Genomic DNA, 14,851 nt, shown 5'->3' with positions numbered 1-14,851 from the left:
TACAGGGTATTTCTTCACTGTTGGATTCTTAAGGAAGACTCTGCCCCATGAAGTTGGATGGTTGATTAGTTGGTTGATTGGTTAGATAATGAGTAGGAACGTGAATGTGAGAGGAAATTTCACCAGGTCCTTCCCCGTCCGATGCACTGTACTTGTTTAATTTACGGTAACTGCTCAACTGTTTGCACACTCATGAATAACGTGACGATGACTGTCACCAGATTTGTTTAAGGCTTTTCGTGTTTTCTTTTCGTCTTCTTTTAATATTCATTACGAAGGCTCCTTTTTGCCTTTCGCTTTCCCTACGGACGAACAAATCCAAATGCGCTTCTGTTTAACCTGACTGGAGGCGTCGATGTCCTTTCCTTGTTTCCAAACGCATAGTTCACCGGTGCCAGGGTAAACGAGAGTTTCTTCCAGAACATTTTATTTTCATGTAAAGTTTAACTAATTTTTCCCAAACATTTACACAATTATCGGTACATAATTCATACACGAACTCTGTGACAGCCTTGCTAAATTACAGACAGCAGCTGACTTCAGAGACGTCGCTGTATGAGGTCGGTTGGTGCTAACAACCGTGGGAGTGGAGTACGGACGTGACTCGCTCTTCGTGAGGTGACAAAGTGACCCATCGTGACCTCAGGCAGCCCCACGTGTCACTAATATGGTTAGCAATGCGTGGGCCACGCGTAATTCAGAGCAATTTAAACTACCCGATGCGTCGTCGAAGGAGGAAAACGGGTGTCCTTCCGCGGTAAAGCAGCGCGTCCTGGAACCGCCTCGTCTGCAAAGACCAGTCGCACGAAGCCTCCTGCATCGGTTTCTTGAAACATGATTTTTACTCGATGGTCAACTTACCCCAAAACGTGTGGGATAAGTTAATGAAAACGTGACGTTCATTAAATGTTATTTTAGTGACAAAGCAAAGTCAATAACAGATCCCCGAACGAAGACGCTACGCGGAGTAATAACTAAGCTTAGCAAAATAAATAATATCAGTTTACTGTGTAACCTGAAAATTAAAGTACACACAAAACAATAATTTTGCCCGTTGTTTTGTATGGGTGCGAAACATGGTCTCTCACTCAGAGGTCTCAGGTGTTTGAGAATCGGGTGTTGAGGAGGATATTTGGGCCTAGGAGAGAAGACGATGGGGCGTGGAGAAAACTGCACAATGACGAGCTTAAAAATCTGTACTCCTCCCCCAATATTGTCAGGGCGGTTAAGTCGAGAAGAATAAGATGGGCTGGGCATGTAGCGCGCATGGATGGGACAAGAGGTGTGCTCCGGGTATTGGTTGGGAAGCCTGAAGGGAAGAGACCACTGGGGAGACCTAGACGTAGATGGGAGGATAATGTCAGGCGGGATCTATGGGAGATAGGAGTTGAAGGAGACTGGATTTTGTTGGCCCAGGACAGGGTCCGGTGGAGGGCTTTGGTTAATTCGGTGATGAACCTTCGGGTTCGGTAAGTCATCTAGTTAGTTAGTTAGTTAGTTAGTTCTACTGTGTAGTCAGTATTTCGATAGACTGCCTTAATATCTTCAACTATCCCCGCCTTACCCCATGTCCAGTGGTGTTACGAGCTAGTGCATGAACAAGGCCAGCTTTTCATCAAAACTGTTACATCGCAGGAAACGATTTCAATGCATATTTTATCCGACTTGATTATAAATTCTTAGTACACTGTTGATGTATTATGAAAGAGAGACCCGAATACAATGGTCTTTCTGGCTGCAGACGAACTTGCCTAGACCAGTTGGGGCGTCAGATTCATCCAGACACTACTGCTGCTGCTGCTTACGAGACACCTGCTTCGCTGATAAGGCAGTAATGAATTCTCTCAGCGCTCCCATACACGTAGATGCTGACAGTTACTGTATATCTATCTTAATACCGAAACCAAGGGATCAATTTCCCGTCACACACAGCTGAGTCCTGGAACACAGCATCCCGAGCATATGGGACGCCATGTCTGTCCGTCAGTGTATTTTAATAAATTCTCCTTCCCTCTTCAAAGCATTGGTAATTACACGTACCACATGAAAAAGACTCTAAAAAGTGTTTATCCGTTCATGATAAAAGACTCCATGTTGCACGGTCTTCCTCGAAAAGTTGATAGTTACTCAGCTAGACAATAAATTCCCTTATTTTACGAGACGCGGAATGTTTATTACCGCCATCAAAAAATCCGCAATTACAGTTTATAAGTAAATTACCAGTCAAGAATGACGGTAAAAATACAAAGTAGTAAACGCATGTCGTCATAAATATTATAACACGAGGCCCAGAATCCCTTAACAGCATTACCATGGCAACGGTTATAAGAACACACGCATTCATAAACACTATCGCATAGGACCAAAAATCCTTTAACAGAAGATAACCACCATGCAGCCAAGCTACAAACCAAACACTAGGACCTGGACCTATTTCTAGATAGGTCCTACGCTACTCATATCTTCACAAAACAAAATAAATTGAAACAGATTTTGTCGCCTAGGCCTCGGTCTGCATACAGCGTAATGACTTCAAATACCGAACCAATCACAAGCATCATTATAATGCCTATGTCGTTCGTCGATACGATGCTACGCCGTAAAAATTGCTAAAAACTGTGAACTACGCGTTGGTTTTTACGTTGTACAGTTATTCAAATTACGACTGAGTTGCATACTTGAGAAAAACGACCTAACACCTGCTCCCAGGGTCCAGAATCTACATCTGTCCGTAGGTCGAACACAGCGGAATACACTAACCTCTTACCTCAAAGCGTGTACTCAACCATGCCTTCAATAACTCAGACTGCACAGCCCCAAATGATGACATGGTTAATGAATAATTAATCTGACATTATACGGAATTAAGCCGTCATGACCTTACCACGGAACAGGATAGACTGAGGAAGACCAATGAAAAAATCATTAATGTTATGTGACCTCCGGATAGAGATTTGAAACCAGGCCCTCCCAAACACGAACGGGTGCTTCGACGTTCGGAATATGTAACATTCATCAGCCATCACTTCACAGTTACAGACATGAAGACAGTGGACCAGGTGGCATTGCACATCACGCAAGATTTCGTAGAAAAACATAAATCTAAGCACAGAGAAGCACTTACGCCCAGTTTCTGACTTGTTTACTCCCACGTAAAAATAAATACATGGGGAATCACGGCCAAAAGAAGCTTCTGACGCGAAGTCCCACGCTTTCCCTCAATTAATTAAAAGCTAGTAACTGTTATTTATCTCATTGGAACGGAATAATTATTAGGATTTATACTCCCTTCCAATGGCTGCTTAGAAGTCTGAACTACCATCCCGTTTTCCCTCCCAGCTACAGAATCTAGTAATTCAATGCTGATATTAACCCTTTGAAGCCCAAGCTAACGTAAATATTATTTAAGAATTCAGTCCGTACCGCGAAGAAAACACTACACTTCACCATTACAAAGATCAGCTGGTTAACCTAGTTTAAGGAAATAATACGACTAAAACGCTAATTAACCTTTGGAGCCGAAGCTCTTTCAAACGAAACTTAAGAATTCAGTCCGTACCGCGAAGAAAACACTACACTTCACCATTACAAAGATCAGCTGGTTAACCGTGTTTAAGGAAATAATACGACTAAAACGCTAATTAACCTTTGGAGCCGAAGCTCTTTCAAATGAAACTTAAGAATTCAGTCCGTACCGCGAAGAAAACACTACGCTTCACCATTACAAAGATCAACTGGTCACATTTAAAAAGAGTATTAAAGAATTCAGACCGAGGATACGTCACCGGTAACACACAAAATCATGTATCAACGCCAGTACTCTATAAGCGATATCAAATGTCCCTTCCACCTCATAAGTTTGCACAGTCGCCAAGCGTACGTCCTACTGTAGTGAATTGTCGCTGTTACCAAGTTTAATAAAATTCCGTGTACCGGTTCAAATTTATTAACCTGACAAACCTGAGAGTGTGATATTGTAACACTACCTTTCCTGAACCCCTTCTGGACACAAATGCAGAGCGAGAAATGAAAAGCCCTTTTCGAGAATCACCAACAGGGCCTCCAAGGCGATTGGTACAGCTGATGAAAACGAGGCAGATGCTGTGTGTTGCAAATAAGTCAGGAAACAGAAATTCCCACGCCAGGAAGGCGAACTGCGCGGAGCACGACAAGATGATTTATGGGCGCTTAGCCTGAGGAATGCGATGCTGAGGAAAGGGACAGTCAGTCGCCTCTCTATTGTACTCCCTAACTTAAACAAGACTGACTCGAACAACGCAAATACTACATTGCCATAGCGCCACGAAGTCAATTCCAGATGCGTTGGATTCGCAAACTCTTCCTTCAACTGTTATGTCCAGATGGTTTTGCCAATACAACATTTTACTGGGAATCCCCGGTTGACAATATGTCCGTAACTTTTTCATATCGCAAAATGCCATGAAGACATCCGACAAATGACACTACTGTTGGCGAATGTAATCTTGAGATTAAAGGCTTTCCTCCTTCACCCCGCAAGTCTCAAGATTACAGTCGCGAACTATACCTAATTTTAATTTTTTAGTGAATTTCATCTCCTTACTTTACCTGTATGAACCTGCGAATTTTTTTTATCCGAAGCCGCATCAACTGTTGAGTTTATTTGTCGTAGAATAATATACCAAAGACTGTTCGATGAAGCGAGCAGACTTTAATTAAAAATATCTCGATATTTGCCTCGAAGGAAAATCATGTCCGAGTCAGAGGGCGAAGAGGCCTAGACTCGAAACGAAAATCTTCCGGGTACAGATGAGACGCATTACCGTTCGATCTCTTTTCCCCTGAATTTCTTTCAATTCAGCGAGAAATTTTTTTTTTCCGTTTCATAAAACGTACGTTCTTTGACCCCAGAATAAAGGCTGACAACTTACCGGCAGAAAATCAGGAGAGCAAACAAATCTAATACTCTTGTCTTTAATAGCAAACGAATCTAACAGCGCAAATCATTTAAACAGACAAACAATTTGCCAACAGATGTTCTACTGAGGGAGTGCAAATAAACAAAACAGAGTCGCTAATTGATATAGAACGTTGTCATGACAACGCGGTTATTATTCGAGGTACATATTTTTTAAAAGGATTTTAACCGGTAAAATATATCGCTAAAGTTTATGTTTATTTATATCTGCCAGGAAATAAGCAATCCCCTCTGACGCTGAAGCTTCAGCCCTGAAGAAGGAGGCAACATGTTCTCCCGAAACGTTTTATGCACGCCCATATTTCAGCAGAACGTACACTCTACTTACTCCATCACAAAATCTCGCCACCGGTCCCTGTCCGTAACCAGATGAATCCAATCAATAACCTCCCACCTTAATTCCATAACTTCAATCTCAATATTATCGTCCCATCTACGTCTAGATCTACCGAGTGGTGTCTTCCCTTGAGGCGTTTCCAACCAAAATTTTGTGCGCATTTCACATCTCCCCCCCCCCATGCCCCGCTCAATTCATCCTCATTGATTTATTCATCCCAAATAATATTTGGTGAAGATCACAAATTACGAATCTCCTCATTGCGTGGTTTTCTTCAGTCTCCTGTCACTTTATCTCTCTCAGGTTCAAATATTCTCCCGTCTTAAAGCACCCCCAAATGCGTGTTCTTCCCCTAAGAAGTGACACTTTCGCGCGTCAGATTACAATTTCGTGTGCTTTAATGCAGTGGTATTCAACCTGGGGTACGTGTACCCCCGGGAGTAAGCAAAGACATCTTAAAAAAAATATTATTTTATGATAAACACTGAATAATCAGTAATGTAATTTATTTAATTTATTTTAGATGTAGATTATATACTACGTATAACACGAATTATACACCAACAACTTTGGGGGTACAAATTTGAAGAGAAATTATGTCTGGGGGTACGCGAAGACATCTTAGGGGGTACGTGAAATTTAAAAAAAAAATATTATTTTATGATAAACACTGAATAATCAGTAATGTAATTTATTTAATTTATTTTAGATGTAGATTATATACTACGTATAACTTGAATTATACACCAACAACTTTGGGGGTACAAAATTGAAGAGAAATTATATCTGGGGGTACGCGAACAAAAAAGGTTGAATACCACTGGTTTAATGCTTACGTTCTTAGATATCAGACAAGAAGACAACGACTTCCGAACTACAAACCGTAAACAAATTGGAAGTAAAAGTTTGTACGTTAAATAAATCAAAGGATTAAATTATAGAAAGAAGATATTATTTTATTTCTGTAAAAAGTAACAGTTAAAAGAAAATAATAAAATAAATATTGGTTTTAAGAGAACGGAAACAGTCAATTGGTTGCTAGGAGACGCTTGTCTCAAATACCTCGTTTTCCGCACAAGAGTCTACAGAATAAACAGCTGACAGTAGCCGACTACACACACACACAATCGAATAAAAAAAATAAGAATCGAAAACTTGTTTGCGTAACAAACTTACAATTTAACGTAAAAAAAATACTTAATTATAGTAATTTAAGTACCGAATGTTTTAGCGGGATTAAAACACGCCATAATTGAAACCAAAACGTGTGGAGTGCGCGTATTGAAACGGGAGACTCGAATGAATGCGCCGGGAATCTTGACAACCATCCACACACACACACAACGCCGTTTCTATTTCACATTAATAAGTTGTAGAACTGGAAACAATTATAACAACAGCCCACACAAACTCGCAAACGTGGAGGTTAACCCTCATTTTCGATTTAAAACCAAGTTTTTCTACATTAGCTTTTTTTTAAAAAAAATAAACCTTGCTTTCACGGTATTTCTATGATAATGAAACGATTTGTAACGTTTAAATACCAGGAACAGTTCGCTTTAATTGTACGATGGCGTAAGTATTTCTTTTTCCCACATCTCAAACGCGGAATAAATTCAGACAGTGGGCACTAATGATTCTAACCGAGATATATCGTCTGTAGCACGGAAATGGAAAAGAGGCCTTGAAATCAAAGTATCACGAAACGTAATTAAACATAAGTTTTATGTTAATATAATATCACGATATTGTCTTCTCCATTATGTCCAAATTAATATTTAAATTCAATTCAAAAACTGACTAGTTGTACAAGAAACGTAGAATTAAACATGTTTAACGTAAACGTGTTTCTATACGCTGAGTATCCGTACGCATGAAAATTAAAATGGGGACAACACAGAAAATGACCGACGTTTCGGAGGTTCCCTATCGCTCAATGTATTCCCGAATATATTTCGAATATAGATATCTTCATGTAGGTCGGCCAAAAAAAACCTCATATCAGAGTGCGGAATGGATTAAACTGGCTCAGGACAACCGACAAGAGGGTAGTCCTGGGCTTGGGGGTTTCGGCGTGGGGGACTATCAACCTCTCACAACAAATATAATTGCGTTACCATTAGTACGGTGTATTTTTAACCACATGAGTTACTATAAGCTTCTCAAGAAATCTCTCGAACCGAGTTGCATTTTTATATATGGCATTCGTCTTTAGCGAGGTTACCTGTTCAATACAACAGGATTTTCTGGTGTCCTTTGTCTCTTCCTGGTTTGGAAAATCGTCTGAGAGAGAGTTGACTACGGAGCGATCAGCCAATAAGGTCACGTGCCCAAACTTGGCAAACATAACTCAGTTACAGCCCGACGCATTCAGCGGTCGCTCCATATTGAGAACGAGGCAAAGCATCTGATACCTGTAGATGACTGCACAGTTACTATCAAGTACATGTATCCCCGTGCTTAATTAAGCACCACGACATGACGATGTATGGGGGAGCTGAGTTACAGTACCACGCATTCTTGGCCTCAGCCCTAGACGGAGGTCCGTTTTACTCCCATGGGAAGAGCCTCTGGTACCCAGTGGACAGGAGGTTGGGTGATACCACCGGTGAGGAAATCACCCGCGGGCAGTCCGCGTCGATAAAGCAGACATTGTTATTGTCGATATAACCTGACCAGATCTTTGAACGTGACACCGTTCAGGGGTCAGGGACGTTGTTCCTCCACCTGCTGCTCGGGGGGGGGGGGGGGGGACATTACTTCTGCCACCAAGTTCATAAGACAGGAAAAAACCCGACATCTGTACTTGTCTGCTGTAACCACACCTATTAAGACTAACGACCTCTACTCCGGTGGACATCGACAGACCTGTTGGTTAGTCGGTCACAGAGACACAAAAGATAGGAATTAGTTAACCGGAAAATAACTTCCGCCAAGGTACAAACTTTGCCTTTAGAAGAAAAAAAAAAAAACTCACATTCCTGACAGCCACTCCGCAGCGAACACAACTAAAGTCTTCCTGGATGAACGAGGTTGTCTCAGAAGATCAAGATATCACGTGGTTCTATTTCACAAAAGCCCACCAACGGATCTCATCCCGAACTACCTGCAATCCAGTCCACGTCATCGCAACATTACAACAACAACAAAAAAAAAAATCCGCCCTCCATCTGACGCCCCAAGTCTTAGAAATTTCTTCCTGTTCAAGTTTTGAAATAAAATTTTTGTATGCATCTCTTGTCTCTTCGTGCGCCCCGTATGTCTTACACTCACTTCGTCCTCCTTGACTTCCTTAACAATTCTTCCCTTATGTTCAAATAATCTCGTAACTTCTTCGTTAACAAACACCCTCAAGGCGAGAATCCAATTCTTGAAACCCATACGAAACCACAGATAAAATGACAGCAGAGGGATATTTAAGGTTTTCTCGGGCAGTCGAGCATGAAGAAACCGACCGACGTTTCAGCGGCGCTTGACACCTCCATAATAGCCCTGATGAAGGAGGCAGAAAGGACCTCCGAAACGTCGGCAAACTTCTACCAGGCTATACGGAGTAACATCCCATAAGACAGACAGACATCTTCACACAAAAAAAAAGTTTCATCAAAACATGTTCATCCAAGGCAAGCGGACGGACGGACAGACGTCCTTAGATGCCGACAATGCCTTAAAATAACTATTACGACGATACGGGACCGAGATGCATCACAGACTTCCTGTCTTTGTTACATAAAGTCCTTGTTACCTAGGTGATTGCTCATTGCAGCCCTATCATAATTACAATCAGAAGCAAACTTTCACGACGGTGCTGGGAGTGGTGGCCTGAAGGAACGAGCCCTCGGGATACAAAAACCGGACAAAGGCCTTCCGACGGCCGCTGTTACAACCTTGGAAATTTCGCGAATCCGTTACACCGCTAAATGCGTAGAACAGAAGCTTCAGGAGCGGAACGATGCGAGACTTCGTGCCTGCGACTTAGCCATCTATGACAAGAGGACGACAAAGACCCGTATGAACCAGGGCAGGTCGCGTCTTTAGAAGCTTGCGGTCGCCCAGATGATCAAGACAGGCCCAGTCTGTGTAAAACTGAACGGATCGTTACCGTGTTCACAAAAGTCAGCCAATGGTACGCGTCCTAAATTAGATAAATCCGTTCCACACTATCCCTCTCCAGTAAACGAAGGTCCATTTCAATATTATCGCTCCATATACCCAGTGGTAGAACCACGGTGGTCTAGCGGTTAGAACGCTGGCCTTGTAATCCTGGGGTCTCGGGTTCGAATTTATAACTTGTGTTGGGCAAGGCCGTGGTCTAGGCAACACGGAGTTTTCCTCCGTGGCATCCCAACAATTACTCCATTCACACACAGAAGAAGGCAATGGCAAACCACTTCTGGATCATCTGCCAAGAACGTATATGAACAGGTCCCAGTCCGAGAAAAGGATGGAAGGATCCTGTTCATATGGACCTGTCGGCAGACAGAACACTAAATAATAATAAGATGAGGTGGTCTAGCGGTTAGAACGCTGGCCTTGTAATCCTGGGGTCTCGGGTTCGATTCCCGGCGGTGCCCGAATTTATAACTTGTGTTGGGCAAGGCCGTGGTCTAGGCAACACGGAGTTTTCCTCCGTGGCATCCCAACAATTACTCCATTCACACACAGAAGAAGGCAATGGCAAACCACTTCTGGATCATCTGCCAAGAACGTATATGAACAGGTCCCAGTCCGAGAAAAGGATGGAAGGATCCTGTTCATATGGACCTGTCGTCAGACAGAACACTAAATAAATAAATACCCAGTGGTATTTTCAATTCAGGATTTCCAGTCAATATATTTTATTTCTTTTCAAATCTCAGGGTCCTACAGCCCATGTCCTATGCCCCCATCTCATCGTCCTTGATTTGATCGTCTTAATAATATTAAGTGAAGAGTACTCATTATGTTGTTCGCTCAATGCGACACATAACAGTGGGTAATATCCACACTTTCGCATATTTAAATCTCAACGAGTTAGCAGACACGGGACGACACATTCTGAACGACATCGTTAGGTTAGCATTCCGGTAACTAAATTGAAAACAGACTCCAACACCGAGGGTTCACGTCAGACTTTATACAACCCCGCAAAAGGCCCAGTCCTAGCAACACAACAAAAACAGATACTTTCTTTTTCATTGATCATGTTTCATTAATGGTCTGGTCTCACTCGTTGCCTTGAATTGCGCCCCACCTGCATTCTGAGACGAAGGATAAACTTGGCTGCGAGGTTGCCCAGCCTCCTCCGTCGGTCCAGACACACCTGAACATCAATCACGCGTGTAATCCGTTTCTGAACTATTTGAACAAAGTACCCGGTTCAAACTTCATTTGCCGCGACAGATATCAAGTTTCATGAACTTCTGTGTTCTCCTTATTACACACTGATCGGGTTGGACTGTACGTCCGAGACGGATTTAGATGAAATTTTGTATTGGGTGTTCATATTAAATGTTGTGTGGTTGTAATTTTGTCTCAGTCAGCCCTGAAGCTGTAGCATGTTTTGTGTTTTCTTCGCGGTACGGACTGAATTCTTAAGTTTCATTTGAAAAAGCTTCGGCTCCAAAGGTTAATTAGCGTTTTAGTCGTATTATTTCCTTAAACAAGGTTAACCAGTTGATCTTTGTAATGGTGAAGTGTAGTGTTTTCTTCGCGGTACGGAATGAATTCGTAAGTTTCATTTGAAAAAGCTTCGGCTCCAAAGGTTAATTAGCGTTTTAGTCGTATTATTTCCTTAAACAAGGTTAACCAGTTGATCTTTGCAATGGTGAAGTGTAGTGTTTTCTTCGCGGTACGGACCGAATTCTTAAGTTTCATTTGAAAGAGCTTCGGCTCCAAAGGTTAATTAGCGTTTTAGTCGTATTATTTCCTTAAACAAGGTTAACCAGTTGATCTTTGTAATGGTGAAGTGTAGTGTTTTCTTCGCGGTACGGACTGAATTCTTAAATATTATTTACGCGAGCTTTGGGCTTCAAAGCGTTAGGACATGCGGTTTAACTTCCATATTTGACCACCGCGAATTATAACCTCTATCGAAAACAAAATAAAACACCTGCTAATGTACCAACACCCCCCCCCTTCCCCAATCAAAACATGTTTTACGTGTTAAAAGCACATGATCCCGACCCAGTGCCAGGGTTACGAGAGAGTGGAACTTCACCTCCACTCCATCATTACACGCCTTCCTGGCGTGGCAACTCCTTACAGGAATATCCTTCTTTTGGAGCTAATAGTCGCTCACCTGGTCAAGAAATTCCCCGCCTAATATGGAACCCCAAAGTTCATCACCGTGTTCATAAAAGTCGGTCACATCCCCCAAGCCAGATGAATCCAATCCACCCTAGTTCTCTGAGATACATTATTAATGTTATCATCACACGTACACCTCTCCCCACAGAGCAGTTTCTTCCCTTCAGGTTTTCAAACCAAAATTCTGCATGCATGTTTTGTCTCAATCTTATCTTCCATCGTTTCATCGTCATAAAATTTGGTAAAGAATTCTCCAGAGCCGACGTTAAGCATGCATGGAGCTACAACTCCACTACCCTTGCGTATTCCTTAGTGAAGTACCTGGAACATCTTTACCTCCATTACACAGCTGTAAGACTTGACATGCGGGAAAAATGCCTGAAACTTCAGATTCCTACAGAGTCCTTTGTTTCAACAGGTTCGTGTCTTATACTTACACTCTTTCTGCATCTGTGGGCAAGTTCCGGGGCACCTGAGTAAGACCTCGATGAGAGCAATCAACAGTGAGGCCAGAGCACGAACAAGCCCATGGGCACTGAGTGAGCGACCCCATCTGGTGAAGCGGTGGAGTCAAGACGCCACCAATGACATGACTATTAGCAACAACCACATCGTTACTGCAGTAGGCTGCTGTCGCCATAAGAACCACCATAACATAACACGTCGCCATGGTTACGTTATCTATCGCCACATACAACGTTCGGAAGTCACTGGTCCGAGCCGTGACAAACTGTGGCCCTCACGGACTCACAGCAAAGCATTGTAATGTTTCTACCGCGCACTGGCAACTGTCTGAAGCACATAGGACAGCGTCCAACTCACTTTATACCAAAACCAAAGTTCCAGTATAGCTACGGTTTCCTTACATTCTAAAAGCTGCCAAAATTCTTCGATACAAACCCCGAACACCGAACAGTCTGATTAAACAGGTTACAGAATTGGACTCTTCACGATTCGCTATGAGATGTCACATTTTGTTTTGAGATCGCTAGTAGACAACAAGCCGACAACCAACGCACCTCCTACCACCTTCAATACACTCGTCCGACTGATTCGCCTGCCCGCATTCATCTGTCTACAGACCAGACCGCGCGGCGCGTCCACATAGTTCGGCATATTCCCACTAGGTACCGACACTCGCAACCCCCCCCCCCTTCGGCCGACAACCGAAGACATTATACCATTCCACAAATTAAATTAATTAGCAGATGAGAATGGTTTTTGGAATGTCTATTTCATCAATAGTTTGTAAAAAAAAATATGTAGAAGACTCCCGATTATCGGGGTTGATTGGGAAATATATTTTCCTTGATAATCTAAAAATAAATAAACATGCAAATGTAACAAATACTAAAGTTTATTCGCAGGAGCTCAACAGATGATAACTGCAGTTCCAGTACTGGAAAAAAAAATTACAATAAACACGTGAACATCGGATTACAACAAATAGTGAATTGTGATAATACGTCACATGACACATTAATTCGTTTCTTTTTTAAAGTTTCCGTTCTTTTACGAACACATTTTCTAAATTATTTTTTTAATTTTAAATTTAACCGGAAAGACCCCGGTTAATCCGCACCTCCCCACATAATCAGAACGTTGCAACGTGTAGTCTGGCAGACGTTACAGAGATGTTTACCGCCTCCATCATCAGGTCTACTACGTGGTCTCTTCAGGTAATCAGAGTAAAATCGTGCATTTATTTTTAATATCCCACGTGCCTGCTACAAGACCTGCCCATCCCGATTTATATCAGTCGATAAACCTAATTGGATCGATATGTACTATAGTTAAATTCTTCCGCGTACGTTTTAAAGTAGCCCAGATTAAGAACTCAGACACGCAGGGCCTTTCCTTTGTGCGTTCATTTTATACACTTAGCGCACGGAACGAATAAAAGTCGAAGCAGAAAGCAGCAATTACAATTGTAATCTACCCTGACACAAATCTGTGGCTCGAAACAAAGCGAAACATTGAAGAGAAGGCATTTGTTTTTTACTCGCATTCCATTATTTGGGCACCCCCCCCCCCAACACACACACATTTTTCCTCACTATCTCAGGAAACACTTACGGCGTGGATTTCAATCAGCCAACAGTTAAAAACTTTGGAGACAGACATTTTATGATGTATATAGTCCTTTGTACGACTCCATTAAATCTCTCCCTCGGTCCACTTCTTCAAATGACTACTCTCTTCTGCTGATATTATTGGGTTACCTTTTGGCTGTCGAACACGTAGAAAACAACAAAATAAAGAAACGTGATATCACAGAGTGCATATCAATCTCAGTTCCATAAATATCCCCATATTTAACATCAGGGCGTAACACCCCCGCGCGTTCCATCTGGATTTAATTCAGTGAGTCTCTTTAAAAAGTGGCCGTTCTATAATTTCGAATTTACGTTATGCAATCTCGCACAACAATCGCTATACACTCTTACTTGAAAACATCAATCTATTTCATACTATAGCAGGCTGTGCCATGATCCAAATATTCATTTCTGAACGCCGGCTGTACTCTATGACAATGTTTTTACAAACGCTGTATACAGTCAGGACAGCAATTGGCTCTTAATCGGTTAATGCACAGCGTACAGTTAAGTAGCCCCATATTCCCGTAACAAGGGCTTGAAATGAGACCGGAACGAGGGACTTCCATAAGTTTTCGCGGCACGCACAATAAATGCGAATGTGTTGAACACTCTGTATATAATTCTAAGATTGTCTGTCCTGTTTTGTGTTCCTAGACTGTTCGATGTAATTTTTAATATTGTTACTTCCAATTTTTGAAGTCTCGATTATCCTCAGGTCTCTCTAAAGCCCAGTAATCAGAAAACATCCCTGAGACTTTTCTCTTCCCCAAAAGACCCCCCTGTAAGGGGGGGGGGTTTACGCGTGACAAAAGGAATGCAAATAACAAAACAAAATTGACTCAATGAAAAATTAGTCCTTCCTGAGACGCTAATAGTCCAGTCAGCGAGCGAAAGAACCTCAGACCCTGGTCCATTGCATTGCTTTCAAAAGCCCACAATTGGTCCTTGTACTGAACCACTTGAATTCAATTCTGACTAATCCTTTCCGTTCACGATTACCAACCAAAATTTTACACACATTTATCTTGTTCCCCCATGCGCGCTACATGCCCAGCCCAACTATTGCTCTCCAATCTGACCATCGTAATAATATATGAGTATAAATTATGAAGCTCCTCACTGTGTAATTTTCTCTAGTCTTCTGTCTTACGTCTGAACATTTTTCTCAGT

General features: G+C 42.1%; 1 protein-coding gene across 9 annotated transcripts in view; it reads right to left on the bottom strand.

Annotated features, from left to right (window-relative positions):
- Positions 1-14,851, bottom strand: part of sli (slit guidance ligand) — a 204,887-nt gene that overhangs the window by 167,279 nt on the left and 22,757 nt on the right. For 8 of the 9 annotated variants that reach the window (XM_087353843.1, XM_087353866.1, XM_087353845.1 and 5 more), the window contains exon 1: positions 12,020-12,653. The exons of the other annotated variant lie outside the window; for it this stretch is intronic. In XM_087353843.1, coding sequence (XP_087209969.1) covers positions 12,020-12,252 — 233 coding nt within the window. In that variant the 5' untranslated portion in view covers positions 12,253-12,653. Of the gene's footprint in view, positions 1-12,019; positions 12,654-14,851 lie in introns of those variants that run through there. 9 annotated transcript variants of the gene reach the window in all.

This window comes from Zootermopsis nevadensis, unplaced genomic scaffold (assembly GCF_977971745.1).
Source record: "Zootermopsis nevadensis isolate Lab colony 2312 unplaced genomic scaffold, Znev_1.0 Znev_ptg000002l, whole genome shotgun sequence".
Taxonomy (NCBI): Eukaryota; Metazoa; Arthropoda; class Insecta; order Blattodea; family Termopsidae; genus Zootermopsis; species Zootermopsis nevadensis.
This window is presented reverse-complemented; position numbering and strand designations above follow the sequence as displayed.